The sequence below is a fragment of the Propithecus coquereli genome, unplaced genomic scaffold (assembly GCF_000956105.1).
Source record: "Propithecus coquereli isolate 6110/MARCELLA unplaced genomic scaffold, Pcoq_1.0 Scaffold193, whole genome shotgun sequence".
Classification (NCBI taxonomy): Eukaryota; Metazoa; Chordata; class Mammalia; order Primates; family Indriidae; genus Propithecus; species Propithecus coquereli.
This window is the reverse complement of record NW_012144190.1, coordinates 3,332,618-3,345,670: the sequence shown is the minus strand read 5'-3', so window position 1 is coordinate 3,345,670 and position 13,053 is coordinate 3,332,618. Positions and strand designations below refer to the sequence as shown.

At 61.4% G+C, this 13,053-nt stretch overlaps 3 protein-coding genes across 3 annotated transcripts in view; 2 read left to right on the top strand and 1 right to left on the bottom strand.

Annotated features, from left to right (window-relative positions):
* SULT2B1 (sulfotransferase family, cytosolic, 2B, member 1) overlaps positions 1 to 3,549 on the top strand; it is a 47,960-nt gene extending 44,411 nt beyond the window's left edge. Inside the window, exons 6-7 of the mRNA XM_012643031.1 lie at positions 1,642 to 1,822; positions 3,362 to 3,549. Coding sequence (XP_012498485.1) covers positions 1,642 to 1,822; positions 3,362 to 3,549 — 369 coding nt within the window. The remainder of the gene's footprint in view (positions 1 to 1,641; positions 1,823 to 3,361) is intronic.
* A 1,227-nt stretch (positions 3,550 to 4,776) lies between these two features.
* FAM83E (family with sequence similarity 83, member E) lies at positions 4,777 to 12,584 on the bottom strand. Its single transcript, XM_012643094.1, has 5 exons — positions 12,111 to 12,584; positions 10,825 to 10,992; positions 10,385 to 10,509; positions 6,759 to 7,200; positions 4,777 to 5,058 (listed from the first exon to the last, which is right to left on the bottom strand). Exons 1-5 carry the CDS (start codon positions 12,582 to 12,584, stop codon positions 4,777 to 4,779), a joined length of 1,491 nt encoding a protein of 496 aa, XP_012498548.1.
* On the top strand, positions 8,401 to 8,784 carry SPACA4 (sperm acrosome associated 4). Its single transcript, XM_012642983.1, has one exon. It carries the CDS (start codon positions 8,401 to 8,403, stop codon positions 8,782 to 8,784), a length of 384 nt encoding a protein of 127 aa, XP_012498437.1.
* Positions 12,585 to 13,053: the final 469 nt, after the last annotated feature.

Here is a 13,053-nt window from a genome sequence, read left to right as displayed (position 1 = left end):
GCAACATGTTAGCATAGTGTGTAAAGTAAGAGTGATTAGGTTCCAAGTGAGGGCCTGATTAGTAATAACAACGATCATAGCAAATGCCTGCACTTGCTGCCAAATGCCAGGCACCAAACGCCTGACACAAATCACCTCATTTAATCCCCACAAAGTAAGGGCAGGTGAGGTGCATATAAAATTGAACCCCGTGAAATGCCAATTTTCATCTGCAAAAAATGATAATTTTATACGATTCTCCCTAATGTTATTATTCTTATTTTATAGAGGAGCAAACCGAGGGTTTATAACTTAAGAAAGGGTCGATAATTTGCCCAAGGCACACAGCTCTTCACTGCAAACTTCATGGGTTTTTTTTTTCCACCCCGGTAAATTTCTTTTGGTGGAATGCTCTGGAAAAGGTTTCGGCATCACTCCTCCCCTTATTTCCCAGCAAGCTTTATTCTCCAAACCAAAAACTGGGCCACACAGCCTAACCGAGCTTCTGGGCAGCCCCTGGGTGTGAGGCGCCGCCCACGTTAGAGTTTCTGGGACACGTCAGTGGTTCAGGAGGATAACGAGATGGGAGGTTACGAAACCAGGAACAACCAGGGAAATCAGGGCTGCGGGGCTGGTGGAGCTGACGGGGCGGGGGGGGGGCTGACTTGCCCGGTGCTGCATGTCAGATGGCAGCCAGGTAGAGGGGAGGACTTCAGGGACCTGAGTCTGAGCACCTCCCAGGCTGTGTGGCCTTGGACAAGTGTCTTTCCCTCTCTGGGCCTCCACTTACCGAATGGGATAATGACACTTCCCTTGCAAAGCTGATGGCAAGATAGGCACAGATCAATATGTCAGGCTTGGGCCAAAGCTTGGTACACAGTAGGTGCTCAATCTATAGTGACTTGAACCGTCACTGTCATGAGGAAGGCAATATTTGAGCTACAGCAGTGGCAAAGGCCTTTCTGGCAGCTCCATGCCAAAGCCAGACCACACCTGTCCCTGAAAGCCAGGCCTGGGAGCTGGGACTCTTTCCCGGGGCAGTGGGGAGCCATGGGAGAGTTGGAGCTGGAGGCGCAGGGTCAGCTCGGGTGCGGGATGAGCTGGAAGCAGGGAGGCTGGGAGGAGGCTGGGCCGAGGGCCCGGAAAGGAGCGGACAAGACCTGAGGCAGTGCTAGGGCTGTGGGGACACAGAGGAGGGGACAGGGCAAAGGGAGTCGAGGGCAGGAGGGTCAGGACTGATACAGGGATGGGGGGCGAGGGAGACAAGGAGCGGGAAGGCCATGCCCAGGAGTCTGGCCTCGTGACAGGGTCAGTGGTGGGGACGCCCCGAGACGGAGCCCCAGGCGAGGAGCAGGTTTGAGGCCCAGACTGGCCGAGGCCTGTTTCTACCCCAACAAGGTGCCGAACTGGCTCCGCCCCGGCCCCGCCCACCGAACCCTCCCCGGCCCCTCGGCGTGGAGGCGGGAAACCGAGGGGAGAGGCAGAGTCCCCGGGTCAGCCCCGGGTTGGGACCCAGACGTCCAGACTCCGGGTCCCGAGCTCCTTGCTCGGCCAGGTGCCCGCCCCCACTGACGCCTCTCCCCTGCCCCCCCCACTGACGCCTCGCCCCTCCCCCACTGACGCCTCGCCCCTCCCCCACTGACGCCTCGCCCCTGTGCCCAGGACCTCCGGGGCTCTGTGGAGCGCGTCTGCGAGTTCCTGGGCCGGCCGCTAAGCGAGGAGGTGCTGAGCTCCGTCGTGGCACACTCGACCTTCGGGGCCATGAAGGCCAACACCATGTCCAACTACACGCTGCTGCCCCTCAGCCTGCTGGACCACCGCCAGGGGGCCTTCCTCCGGAAAGGTGCGGAGCCCACGAGGTCACTGCTGTGTGACTTGGGCGAGTTACTTAACCTCTCTGCTGTGCCTTATTTTCACCAGCTGTAACATGGGGTGAACAGGGGTACCGTGGACCCAGGTTGACGCCACGCACAGGGTTTAGCGCGGGCCTGGCACACGTGCCTGCCACCCGAGGCTTTCCCTTTGCACCGGGAGAGCTCCCAATGGGAGCAAAACGTCCACGTGTCCTGCCAAAGCCAGATCCCGGCCGCCGTGAGGCTATTTAGAGTCTTCGTGCACCTTCCTTCACGGTCACGTTCACTGCAGAAATATTCAAGTGTTGCATTACCGAGCGGGGGTGGGAGTATATTAGCTTCCTGTTCCTGCTGTAACAAAATGCCACTGTGCTGGGCGCGGTGGCTCAAGCCTGTAATCCCAGCACTTTGGGAGGCCAAGGCGGGAGGATTGCTTGAGTTCAGGAGTTGGAGACCAGCCTGGGCAAGTCAGTGAGATCCTGACTCTAAAAAAAAAAAAAAGCACGCCACACACTTTGTGGCTTAAAACAATACACGTTTATTCTCTCGTACTTCTGGAGATCAGAAGTTGGAAATCGGCCTCACTAGGCTAAAATTAAGGTGTCTAGGAATGTTTTCCTTCTGGGGGCTCTCAAGGAGAACCGCTTGCCCCCCCTGCCTTTTCAGTTTTTGAGCCCCAGTATTCCATGGCCGTGACCTCCTCCTCTGTCTGCAACGCCAACAGCAAAGCGTGTTCTAGTCTCTGACCCTGACTCTCCTGCCTCCCCTGCGACACGGGGCCCCCTGGACAGCCCAGGACGACCTCCTCCTCTCAGGGCCTTTAGCTTAATCTCATCTGCAAAGCCCTTTTGGCCACATCAGGTCACATAGTCACGGGTTCTGGGATTAGCACGTGGACGTTGCGGGGCTTGACATTGAGCCCCCCTCAGGGAGCCGCTCCTCAGGACTTCACTGCGGGTGTCGTGTAACATGTGGCACAAGCACTTGCTAAATGCCAATGGCCCCGGGTTTCCAGGTAAGGGGTGATGCCCCAGATGGCCGCCCGGTGACGAGATAAGCCTGGAGCCGGGAGAGGTCCCAGGGCACACGGCTGGGAGCTGGCTTGCATGAGGGTCTCCACGAAGCCTGGCACGAGGGGCCTGCAGGGGAGGGGTTCCCTCCATGCCAGCCACTCAGGGAAGGGGAGTAGGGTGTCGCGGGAGCCCTGGGTGAGGAAGCCCTGTCCTGGCAGGGAGGTGACTGGGGGCTATAAAGGCTGCTGGATGCTGAGTGAGAGCGAGAATTAAGGGGTGGGGTGAGGCGAGGACTGGCAGGAGGTCTGCTGTGGGGGACGGGGGACCGGGGGCGGGAGGAGGTGAGAATGGTGCCAGGGCTCAGGCCAGGTGACTGGAGCAGAGTCATCAGGGATGTCGGAGGGGGCGAAACGCAGGTGGAGGGAGTGGGTGGCGGGAGGACAGTGTTTCGGGCAAAGGCCAGGAGGTGGGTGCGGGGTGGGGGTGATGCTCACCCCATGTCCCTCGCCTTGCCAGGGGTCTCTGGTGACTGGAAGAACCACTTCACGGTGGCGCAGAGTGAAGCCTTCGATCGAGTCTACCGCGAGCAGATGCGGGGCATGCAGGCCTTCCCGTGGGACGAGGCCCGGGAGGACGCCACCCCCGATCTGGACCCCGAGCCCAGCCCCAGGCCCAGCCAGGCCTCTGAGTCCCCCCACCCGTGACCCTGAGAATAAACGTGTCACCCCTGCCCCGGCTCCTTGACGCGCTGTGGAGGCGGTGTGACATGGGGGGCCGGGGGCTGGGGTGGGGACCCCTGCAGTGGCACCCCAGGCCTTCGGAGGGCAGGGCCCCTTCCCGATCAGGCGCCAGCTGGTCCGTGACTCAGGAGCCCCCCCGGAGGCAAAGGTGCTGCGGAGCCCAGCGCTGGGCATTGGCTTCCCCAGGGAGGGGGCTGTCCCGACTGCCCGGGCTGGGAGGAGGTGCTGGGGACCCCCGGGTCTGAGGGAGGAGGCGCTGGGGCTGGACTCTAGGTTTGTTGGTCAGGCTGATCGTTTTCATGCCAAAATGCACATTTTATTCTGAGAATAAGGAAAGGGGATCTCCAGCAGACCCACCCCCTTAGCGCCCACGAACGGTTCCACTGCCCACCCAGCCCCTCCCCATGGCCCACCCGCAGCAGCTGTGTCCCCACAACTTTCCAGCCCCTCATTGTTCAGCTCCTTGACTCAGTTTATCCACAGCTCCTGAGCATAGTGGGTGCCAGGAGCTTCCCCCTTTTTTTTCTGGCTCTGGCTCTGTTGCCCGGGCTAGAGTGCCGTGGCGTCAGCCTAGCTCACAGCAACCTCAAACTCCTGGGCTCACGCGATCCTCCTGCCTCAGCCTCCCGAGTAGCTGGGACTACAGGCATGTGCCACCATGCCCGGCTAATTTTTTCTATATATATATTTTTAGTTGTCCAGCTAATTTTATTTTTAGTAGAGCCGGGGTCTTGCTCTTGCTCAGGCTGGTCTCGAACTCCTGAGCTTGAGCGATCCACCCGCCTCGGCCTCCCAGAGTGCTAGGATTACAGGCGTGAGCCACCGGGCCAGCAGCTTCCCCTTTTGTCCCAGGGCTTCCCCACCTTGGCCCCCCACGATTCCAGCAGGGGGGCCGCTCTGCCAGGCCCCTCCCCAGAGAAGTCCAGACACCCCAGCAGGATGCGGGCTGTTAGGATCCGCAGCCGGTGGAGGCTCGACTTCCTGCTTATTTGCCATTTTCTGGACTGTGACACTGAGGGCCAGGTTGGGCACTGGGTTTGCCCAAGTTCTAGAACAAGTGGAAAAAGTCCCTTCCATTTCCCAGACACTGAAGCCAGAGGCCTGTCCGAGGCCCAAGCTGGCCGGGAGCTCCGAGCTGACGCGTCATCCAGCTCTCCTCCGGTGGGCAGCCCAGTTTGGCCCGGGCTCCTGTCAGGGCTGCCCCGCAGGTCCCGCGCGGGAGGCCCAGTCTGGCTGCCGGATGCCTCTGGGCTCTGGGAGTTTGGACGCTGCATCTTCACCAAACCTCCTTGGGGCTGGGGACAGATAGTGGAGGCGTCGTGGAGGGATGAGGGGCAGGGGACCGCCCCAGGGCTGGGACCAGGCCAGCGGAGGAGGACGGGAGTCGGCCTCGGCCCAGGGGCCCCCTCCAGTGCCCCGCTGCCGCATCAGGGCCTTGGCCGGGGTGTCCTTGGAGCCCCGGGACTTCTGGAGCTGTGAGGGAAAGAGGGAGGTGAGGGGAGGCTCCTGCGGGGCTCAGAGCCAGGGAGGGGGGAAGGGGGGAAGCGGATGGAGGGGGCAAGAGAGGTGGAGAGGATGGAGGGTGGGAGGGAGGGGAGAGCGGAGAGGGAGGCGAGGAGGTGAGGGGTGAGGGGTGAGGGAGGAGGTTAGACTAGAGGGGAGGGGCTCAGGAGGGGGAAGGGGGAGATGAGAGAAGAGAGAGGGGTGGAAGGGGAGGGAGGAGGAGGGCCGGGAGGAGGTGAGATGGGAGGAGAGATGTAGAGCAGGAGGGAGGGAGGAGGATGGGGCCAGCAAACTCAAAGGCGGGTGAGAAGGCCCTTGAGCCCCTGGAACCAGGAGGGGAGTGAGGGGGCGCCCTGGGACCCCCAAACCCACAGAGGTGAGGATCCATGTCCCCACCTGCGGCTTCGCAGCTGGGGAAGAACCGGAAGCAGCTGGCAGCTGCCTGGGGGGAGCAAATATTTGCCCAGGGAGGGGATGGGGGTGAGGGCGAGGGTGGCTCCGAACAGGTGGGGACGAGGACCTTGCCCCTGCCCGTCCCCTCCCCTCGCCGCTGGAGCCTTCACTGCCAGGCCCGAGGGAAGCAGTTCCCTGAGCACGTCTCTCCCTCAGGGGAGCCTGCCTCCAGCTCCCACTTAGCTATGGGGAAACTGAGGCTGGGGGGACACAGCTCACAGAGGACTGTACCCCAGGTCGGCTTGCGCCTGGGTGAGTCCACCAGCTTCCCCCACATGGCTCTGCTGCCACCAGCAGCCCACTTTACAGCCGAGGAAGCTGAGGCTGCGAAAGAAAACTTCGCCTGCCCAGGGGCCCCCAGTGAATTGGAACAGGCTCTGCCAGAACCCCTCCTCTAAACAGCTGGGGCATGGCGGGGAGATCCCTCTGAGCCCCTCTAATCCCGTCCCTCTCCCCAGCACCCACAAGACACTCAAATCCGGGAAGCCGGGAGCAAGCAGGGAATTTAAAAGCCCCACTTGGGAGGCAGCCAGGGCCGAGTTCCAATCCATTTCTGGCGCCTCAGCTTTCCTATCTGTGAAGTGGGTGGGTGGAGGGCTGTGATAACACCCACTTCCTAGGGCCGCGGCAACGGTTAAGCTGAACCCCCTCCGCACAAGTTCTGGGGTGGGAGCCGGCCTGCGGCAAGGTGCCTGCGAGAGACCGTTGTCTCCACCTCGGGCGAGTTACTTGACCTCTCTGAGCCTCCGCGTTCCCGTCCATGAACGTGGGCGTCATGAGAGGGTGTCCACCCTGGCCTGGGATGAGGATGTCATGAAACAGATAAAAATAAATTCCATTTGGGGAATTTTTTGTTGTTATTGTGATCATTCTCTTTCATTTATCCTCACGGAGTCCTAACTGAACTGAGACTGAGCACAATCGCTCAGCCCATTTCCCTGGTGCGAACACTGAGGTTCAGAGAAGGCAAGTCCTCGGCTCCAGCCCCTGAACTGCTGTGTCACGGCAGGATTGGCACCCAGGGCTCCTGGATCTCTGCCCCCTGCCACCCATCGCCCGGCCGCCCAGCACACAGCGGGGTACAGGAAGTGGGGTGGCAACTATGAATTCAGGAGAGCAGGCCCTGGAGCACGGCTGGGTGACTGTGGGCAAGTCCCTTCCCCTCTCTGGGCCTCAGCTGCCTCCATCCTCTTTTGGCAGCAGCCACTAGGTCTTACCTTGTCATCATCACTGGAGCCCGACAGCTGGGACAGGCGGCTCAGGTCCCATAGGGAGCGGCTGGGCCGGGCTGGGGGTCCGCTGGGGGGCTGGCCACGCTGTATGCTCCTTAGGATGTCACTGAGTGCTGGTCCTGGGGGGGCAGGGGACTCCTTCCTGTCTCCCTTGAAGACGTGACAGGCAGCCAGGCGATGGGCCAGGGGGCTGTCGGGTGGTGAAGGTGACGCGGGGGCCACAGAGCGGCGATGGGCCACGCGGTGTGGGCTGTGGGCCAGCTGCAGGCCCCCCATGACGCTGACCAAGGGGCCCTGAGGGGGCGCGGGTGGGAGAGGCCCCGAGGCTGCATACAGCGTCCGGAACTCAAGGCTGAAGGCATCGACGATTTCCCCGGTCAGCAGGGTCACCAGGCCTCGGTGCAGGCGTGCGTCGCTCCATGTGAAGCTGGGGGCCACCGAGTGGGGGGTCAGGGTCTCTATGCAGCCCCAAGAGGCCCAGACTGGCCCCCAGCTGGGTCCCAGGGTCGGCTGTCTGACCTTAGGCAAGTCCTGACCTCTCGGGCCTCAGCTTCCCCCTCTGTAGAATGGGAACAACCCAGTACCTATCCCGGAGGGTTAAGTAAGGACAACGTGAGTTTGGATACTGGAATCTGACCGCAGTGCGAACCCGGGCTCTGCCCAGTCCCCACCGAGGACTTCACTACCTCAGTTTCCTCCTCTGGAAAGAGACGGGTTTAGTTTCCTGACACCCACAGGGACTGTCTTAAGACTCTACTGTCCTCAGACTTCTGGACCAAAACAAAAAAAACTCCGCTGCTTCCTATGACTGCCATTTATTAAGCACTTGCTGTGTGCCCAGCTCTGGGCGTTCTGCTCCGTGCCTCAGTCTGCTCATCTGTGATATGGAACTAAACACAGGAAGATTCAAGTGGGGATCGAGCTCCCTGCACATGGCCAGGACTAAGAGCTGCGAGTGTGGTGGCCAGTGCCCTGCCTGTCCCCATTTTCACGGCAGTTGTTTAAAGCATCCGGCATAGATCTTAGCACATACATCTCAGCCAGTGCTCAGTAAACATCCCCTTCTCTCCCAGCCTCTTTGGGATTAAATGACCCCCAAGCCCGAATCCTGGCTCAGGGACCTCAGACGCGTCACTCTCCCTTTCCGATTCTCGGTTTGCCCATCTGGAAAATGGGGTCGCCAAGGAAAGTGTGAGGCTGAAGTCAAGCCCTCGGCGGGGCAGCACGCAGGAGAGCACAAGCCCGCGGCCGGCTCCTCAGCGTGTTCAGAGCATCTTTGCCTTGGCGGGGTGGCAGAGTCCTCTGGATTGTGACACCCCTCCCCCCACCTGTGACCTCACCCCAGAGCAGCCAGTGGGAACCCTGAGGGATCTGTGAGGTCACCTCATTCCACCCCACAGACTCCTGTCGGGCAGCAGCTGCTGGCTCCTCTCCGTCCCAAGGACTTGGAGAGGGACACAGAGCATTGGGAACTGAGGACATTCCAAGCGCTGACCCTGGGAGGCCCAAACAAGGGGCAAACGTAGCGTGGGTGGGGGCAGTTCCGGGAGGTCGCTCATTCAGCGGTTCCAAGAGGTTCAGGAAGCCCACGGCCTGGCTTGAGCACCGTCTACGCTGCCAGGCCACCATGGTCCTCGGCTGGCTGCTGCTTCTGGTGCTGACTCTGCCCCCGGGCACCACGGGTGTCAAGCAGTGCTTTTTCTGTGAGCCCACCGACTCCAGCAGCTGCCCCACCACCCTCATGCACTGCGGCGACGACGAGGACTGCTACACGGGCCACGGGGTCGCCCCGAGCACTGGTCCCATCGTCAACAAGGGCTGCGTGCACTCCACCAGCTGTGGCCGCGAGGAGCCCGTCAGCTACCAGGGCGTCACCTACAGCCTCATCTCCGTCTGCTGCAACGGCAACCTGTGCAACGATGCCCCCGGCCCCGCGGGCAGTCGGACAGCAGGGACGGCCACCAGCCTGGTGCTGGGGCTGGGTTTGCTGCTTCCTCAACATGTGCTGTGACCACAGGGAGGGCAGGGCCTGGGACTGGTCCCCCCGCTCTGCCGCTGCTCCCCGTGCCCCCGCCTCCTTCCCCCATTAAACGGCCTGAGGCCCTGCACAACCGCCCCTGGCCCTGGCTTCATCCATTCTAGGGCTGTCCGCCAGGAGCCCGGTGCTCGGTGAAGCGCACTCAGGCCTGATTTGACAGTGGGGGACAGTCCATGGGTTTGGTCACACTACTGTATTTCGTGGGTTCTTAGATGCAGATCTTCTCACATTTTTGTTGGGATGTTTCTTTCCATGGGTTGCACCTTAGACTCGATGAAATGTGGTAAAAAATACATAAATGACGCCGACATTTATGGAGCACTTCGGACGTCACCTGTCGGGCACCGTCATTGCACTGAACCCTCACGCGAAGCTGGGAAGGTGGATACTCCTCAAAACACCCCAGTCTCAGCGCTAGCAGTTCTCAAAGTGGGGTCCTCAGACTGGCAGTTTTGGCATCAACTGGGAACTTTCTGGAAATGCAGATTCCTGGGCTCTGTCCCGGGCAGGATGAAGGGGGGTGGGGCCCCAAAGCTGTGTTCTAACGAGTCCCCCTGATGGTTCTGGTGCACGCCCCGAGGGAGAAAACCACTGGGCTCGAGCAATGGTTCTCAGCCGGCCACTCTGCTCTCCAGGGGATATCTGGCAATGTCTGGAGACTTCTTCGGTTGTCATAACTGGCAGGGAGGGTTGTGGCGGGTCGGGGTGTGATGCTACGGACATCTGCCGGGTTGAGGCTGAAGATTCGGCTCAGCATCCTACTGTGCACACAACAGCCCCCACCCCCGCCAAACAGAGAACCCTCCCGTCCCAAATGTGTCTGCTACCTTGTTCTAGAGGCACTAACCAAATCAGCCTGCTCTTTAGAGGGGAAACTGAGGCACAGAGAGGTGAAGTACGTTGCCCAGAGTCACACAGCTAGTAACTGGCAGAGCTAGGATCTGCGCCCAGGCTGCCTGGCCCCAGAGTCCACAGCCCCCTCGCCCCGCCGCGCGGGGACCCTGTGAGGTAGGTGCTGTCATCACTCACGCTTTCCAGATGGGGAACAGACTGAGAATGGGGGAAGCACCAGCCCAGTGTCCGAGAGCTCAGCAGTGGCTGGGACAGGGTTTGGGGTCAGTGGGACCCCGAAGAAAAGAAAGGAGGGACGCGAGCCTATCTGTGGGCCAGGCCATTTGACACTGGCTCTTCCTTTTTCACAGACGCTCAGAGAGGTGAAGTGACTGACCCAGGCAGAGCTCAGGCTCCAAGCCAGGTCCTCCTGGTTTTGAACCCCCAGTCCCCAAACTGTGGGCCCAGTTTCCCAGATGAGGAAATACAAGGTCAGAGAGAAAAAGACTTACCAAAGCCACTACGGGCCAGCAGCAGGCCCGGCGCCGGCACCCAGGCAAGCCTGCCTCCGGCCCGAAGCCTGCTCTGCCCCACGATACTTCCTCTCTAGGGAAGGGTGTTTTGGACCCATTTTACAGATGCAGAAAGAGAGGCCGGGAAAGGGGATGGCAGCTGTTCCCTAGTACACTGAGGGAGAGCTGGGTACAGGACACCAGGAGGCATGGGGGTGGGGGGACCATACCTGTAGGATCCTGAGATGACCCTGTCACCGTCAAGCAGCACAAACTTCTCCCGCACGTGGCCGCTCACCTGCCGTCGCCAGCGACTCTGGAAACTGCAGCCCCGCACAACGCGGACGTCCAGGTTCTGGTGGGGAGCGGGAGTGGGGAGGGCACACCTTTGCTCAGGGGTCCCTCCAGGCTGCTTCTACCTGGGTGATCCATGACTCCCAAGTGTCCGTCCCAGCTTCCCCAGAGCCTCAGGCGCCTCTTAGAGATACCCAAGTCCAGTGGCTCAAGACCCCGTGGGAACATCCACCCCGCAGGCACAGGCATCAGAGCTCAGGGACCATCTCAGCTGGTATCCACCTCAGTGACCCCGGACCTCCCTGGAAGGGCCTGTCCCTGCTACCCCCAGGCCAGGGGAATGGGGACTCCTGGGTTCCTCTGGCCCGGCTCTTACCTCTGTAGCCCAGGGGTTCAGCCCCAGCTGCTGGGCCAGTGCCAGGAAGGCAGGCAGCCGCTGGCGGTCCAGGAGCAGATAGACAGGTACCCAGCGGCGCGTGGCGGCAGCCACCAAGTCCAAAAGCAGGTCTGGGTCAGTGAAGACATCCATGACCACGGCCACCAGCTAGGGCCGGGGAGAGAGGATGTGGACATACAGATGGAGCCTTGGGTTTGGGGATAATCGGGGGTCTAGGGGGCTGACATCGGGGACAGGGGGCCTGACATCAGGGACTGGGGTATGGTGCTCTGGGGGCCAGGAGCTTGAGGGCCCGGCCTCCGTGGGATGTTCAGGGGGACTGAAGGGGAGACGGTGCCTGCGTGTGAATGAGGAAAAGGCAGCCCCTCCTGCAGCTCCCCAGCCGCGAACTGCTGGAAAACTGTCATTGTAAATCATGTCTACGACAGGGAATGGTGTCCCTTGATCTGTGACACTATGGTCCCCAGATGTCCACGGCAGCCTGGCCCCAGGGGCAGCAGCTGGATGCCCTTGCAGGGCATTGTGGGTAGGTGACTGCACTTCTGGGGCTTGGGGAGCGTCCCGGGTGCTGGGGGTGGGAGGGGTGACCTGCCAGGCCACTGAGGTGAGCTTAGGGGACCCAGAGGTGCTGAGAACCTGGATCTTGCAGGCAGAATAAGGTAGTGGTGACAAATCCTGATTCACCAGCCAGATGGCCTGGGTTCAAATCCCCACTTGGCCACTTAAAGGCAATCGATTTCACCATGCCTTGCCTCAGTTTCTCCATCTCCTCAATGGCATGACCATCCCGCCCTCCCGGGGCTGTCCAAGGATTACACACATCAACAGGGACACTGAGACTGGGAGAGACAGAGCCATGGCTGCAGGGGACACCTGCACCCGCCCTGGGGGGCTGGAGACACAGGAGGGGACACAGGGGGGCTGCACCCCCCCTGGTGTTGGGGGATGGAGTGGGTGACTGACACTGGGGGTCACAATTAGGTTCAAGAGGCATGGATGGCGAAGGGCACCCAGGTCTTGGGGAACAGGTAGGGGCACCCAGAACTGAGAGGGAGAGATGAGGTCTGGAAGTGAGGACACCTGGGTCCTGGGGGCTGGAAGGAGTGGACTCCCGGGTCGTAGGTTATGGGGGACGCGGGCTCGGTCCTGAGGGTACTAGTAACTCCCAGGAGGACAAGGCAGAGACGCCTGGGTCCCTGTCCCAGGAGCTGGCACGTGTGGATGTCCAGGTCTGGGGGATGGACACCTGGCCCCGAGGCACCTACCTTGTGGGCAGCCTGGATCTCCTGGCGCACCAGCTCCTTGAGGGGCGGGTGGCCCTCTGCAGGGGGCTGAGTGTACAGCTGTGCCCGGGTAATACCCTTCCAGGCCGAGTCCGCTGGCCAGCCCAGCCGCAGGACAGGCGCCGGCAGCTCCGACTGCCCAGGCCAGTAGGTCAGGCTGCCCACGTCCTCCTCGGTGGCAGTGGCTCCCTCTGCTGCCCTGCTGGGCTCCGGCTTGGCTACTGGCCAGTCTTCAGCTGTTGCCACCAAGCCTTGGGCCTCATCCCCGCTCAGGAAGGGCCACAGCCCCTCGCGCTGCACGCAGGCCTGGAACGCCTCTGCGCCCTCGCTCAGCAGAGCCTCCAGGGCCAGCCGCTGGCCCTCGGAGTATAGGAAGCCGGGGCTGGCTTCGGTCAGGGGCAGCACCCCAGCCCCGGACTCCTCTCCTTCCAGAGCTGCCAGCTGGGAGGCTGCCATCGGGGCCACTCGGGTAGGACTATCAGGCTGGGTCCCTGAGGGTCTGGCTGTCTTTGGGCGATTGACCATCTGAGGGTCTCCCGACAGGCAGATTCTATGTGGCCATCAGGGGCCTCCAGGGTGGCCCCGTAGAAGTCCAAATGGCTCCCTGTGGCTGTCCCTGGCTCACTGCCCTGACAATCACACTGCCCAAAGGACTGACCGCTTGATACCTCAGGCTGCTCAAACCAACTACCTGGCCTCCTCCAGCTAACACCATGCCTCCCTGGCGCCCCTCACCTTCCTGCCGGCTGTCACTGCTGGTCGGGCTGACCCCCTGACACCTCTCCAGCTGTGTGACCCATTAGTGGGCCATCTCTGCTTGGTCACACGACCTCCGGCCTGCTAGTCACACAATGCCCCTAGGGCCCTTCAGCTGTCCTGAACTTGGCCAGGGTGACCACTCACCTGCCCCGGCTGAGGGCCCACT

What these genes read in the sequence shown, in the direction of transcription:
- SPACA4 (XM_012642983.1), top strand. Translation starts at nt 8,401, where the DNA reads ATGGTCCTCGGCTGGCTGCTGCTTCTGGTGCTGACTCTGCCCCCGGGC.
- FAM83E (XM_012643094.1), bottom strand. Translation starts at nt 12,584, where the DNA reads ATGGCAGCCTCCCAGCTGGCAGCTCTGGAAGGAGAGGAGTCCGGGGCT. An exon ending in AGATCCAGGCTGCCCACAAG is followed by an intron (nt 10,993 to 12,110) that starts GTAGGTGCCTCG and finishes CCCCGGCCCTAG; the next exon opens with CTGGTGGCCGTGGTCATGGA. An exon ending in TGAACCCCTGGGCTACAGAG is followed by an intron (nt 10,510 to 10,824) that starts GTAAGAGCCGGG and finishes GCTCCCCACCAG; the next exon opens with AACCTGGACGTCCGCGTTGT.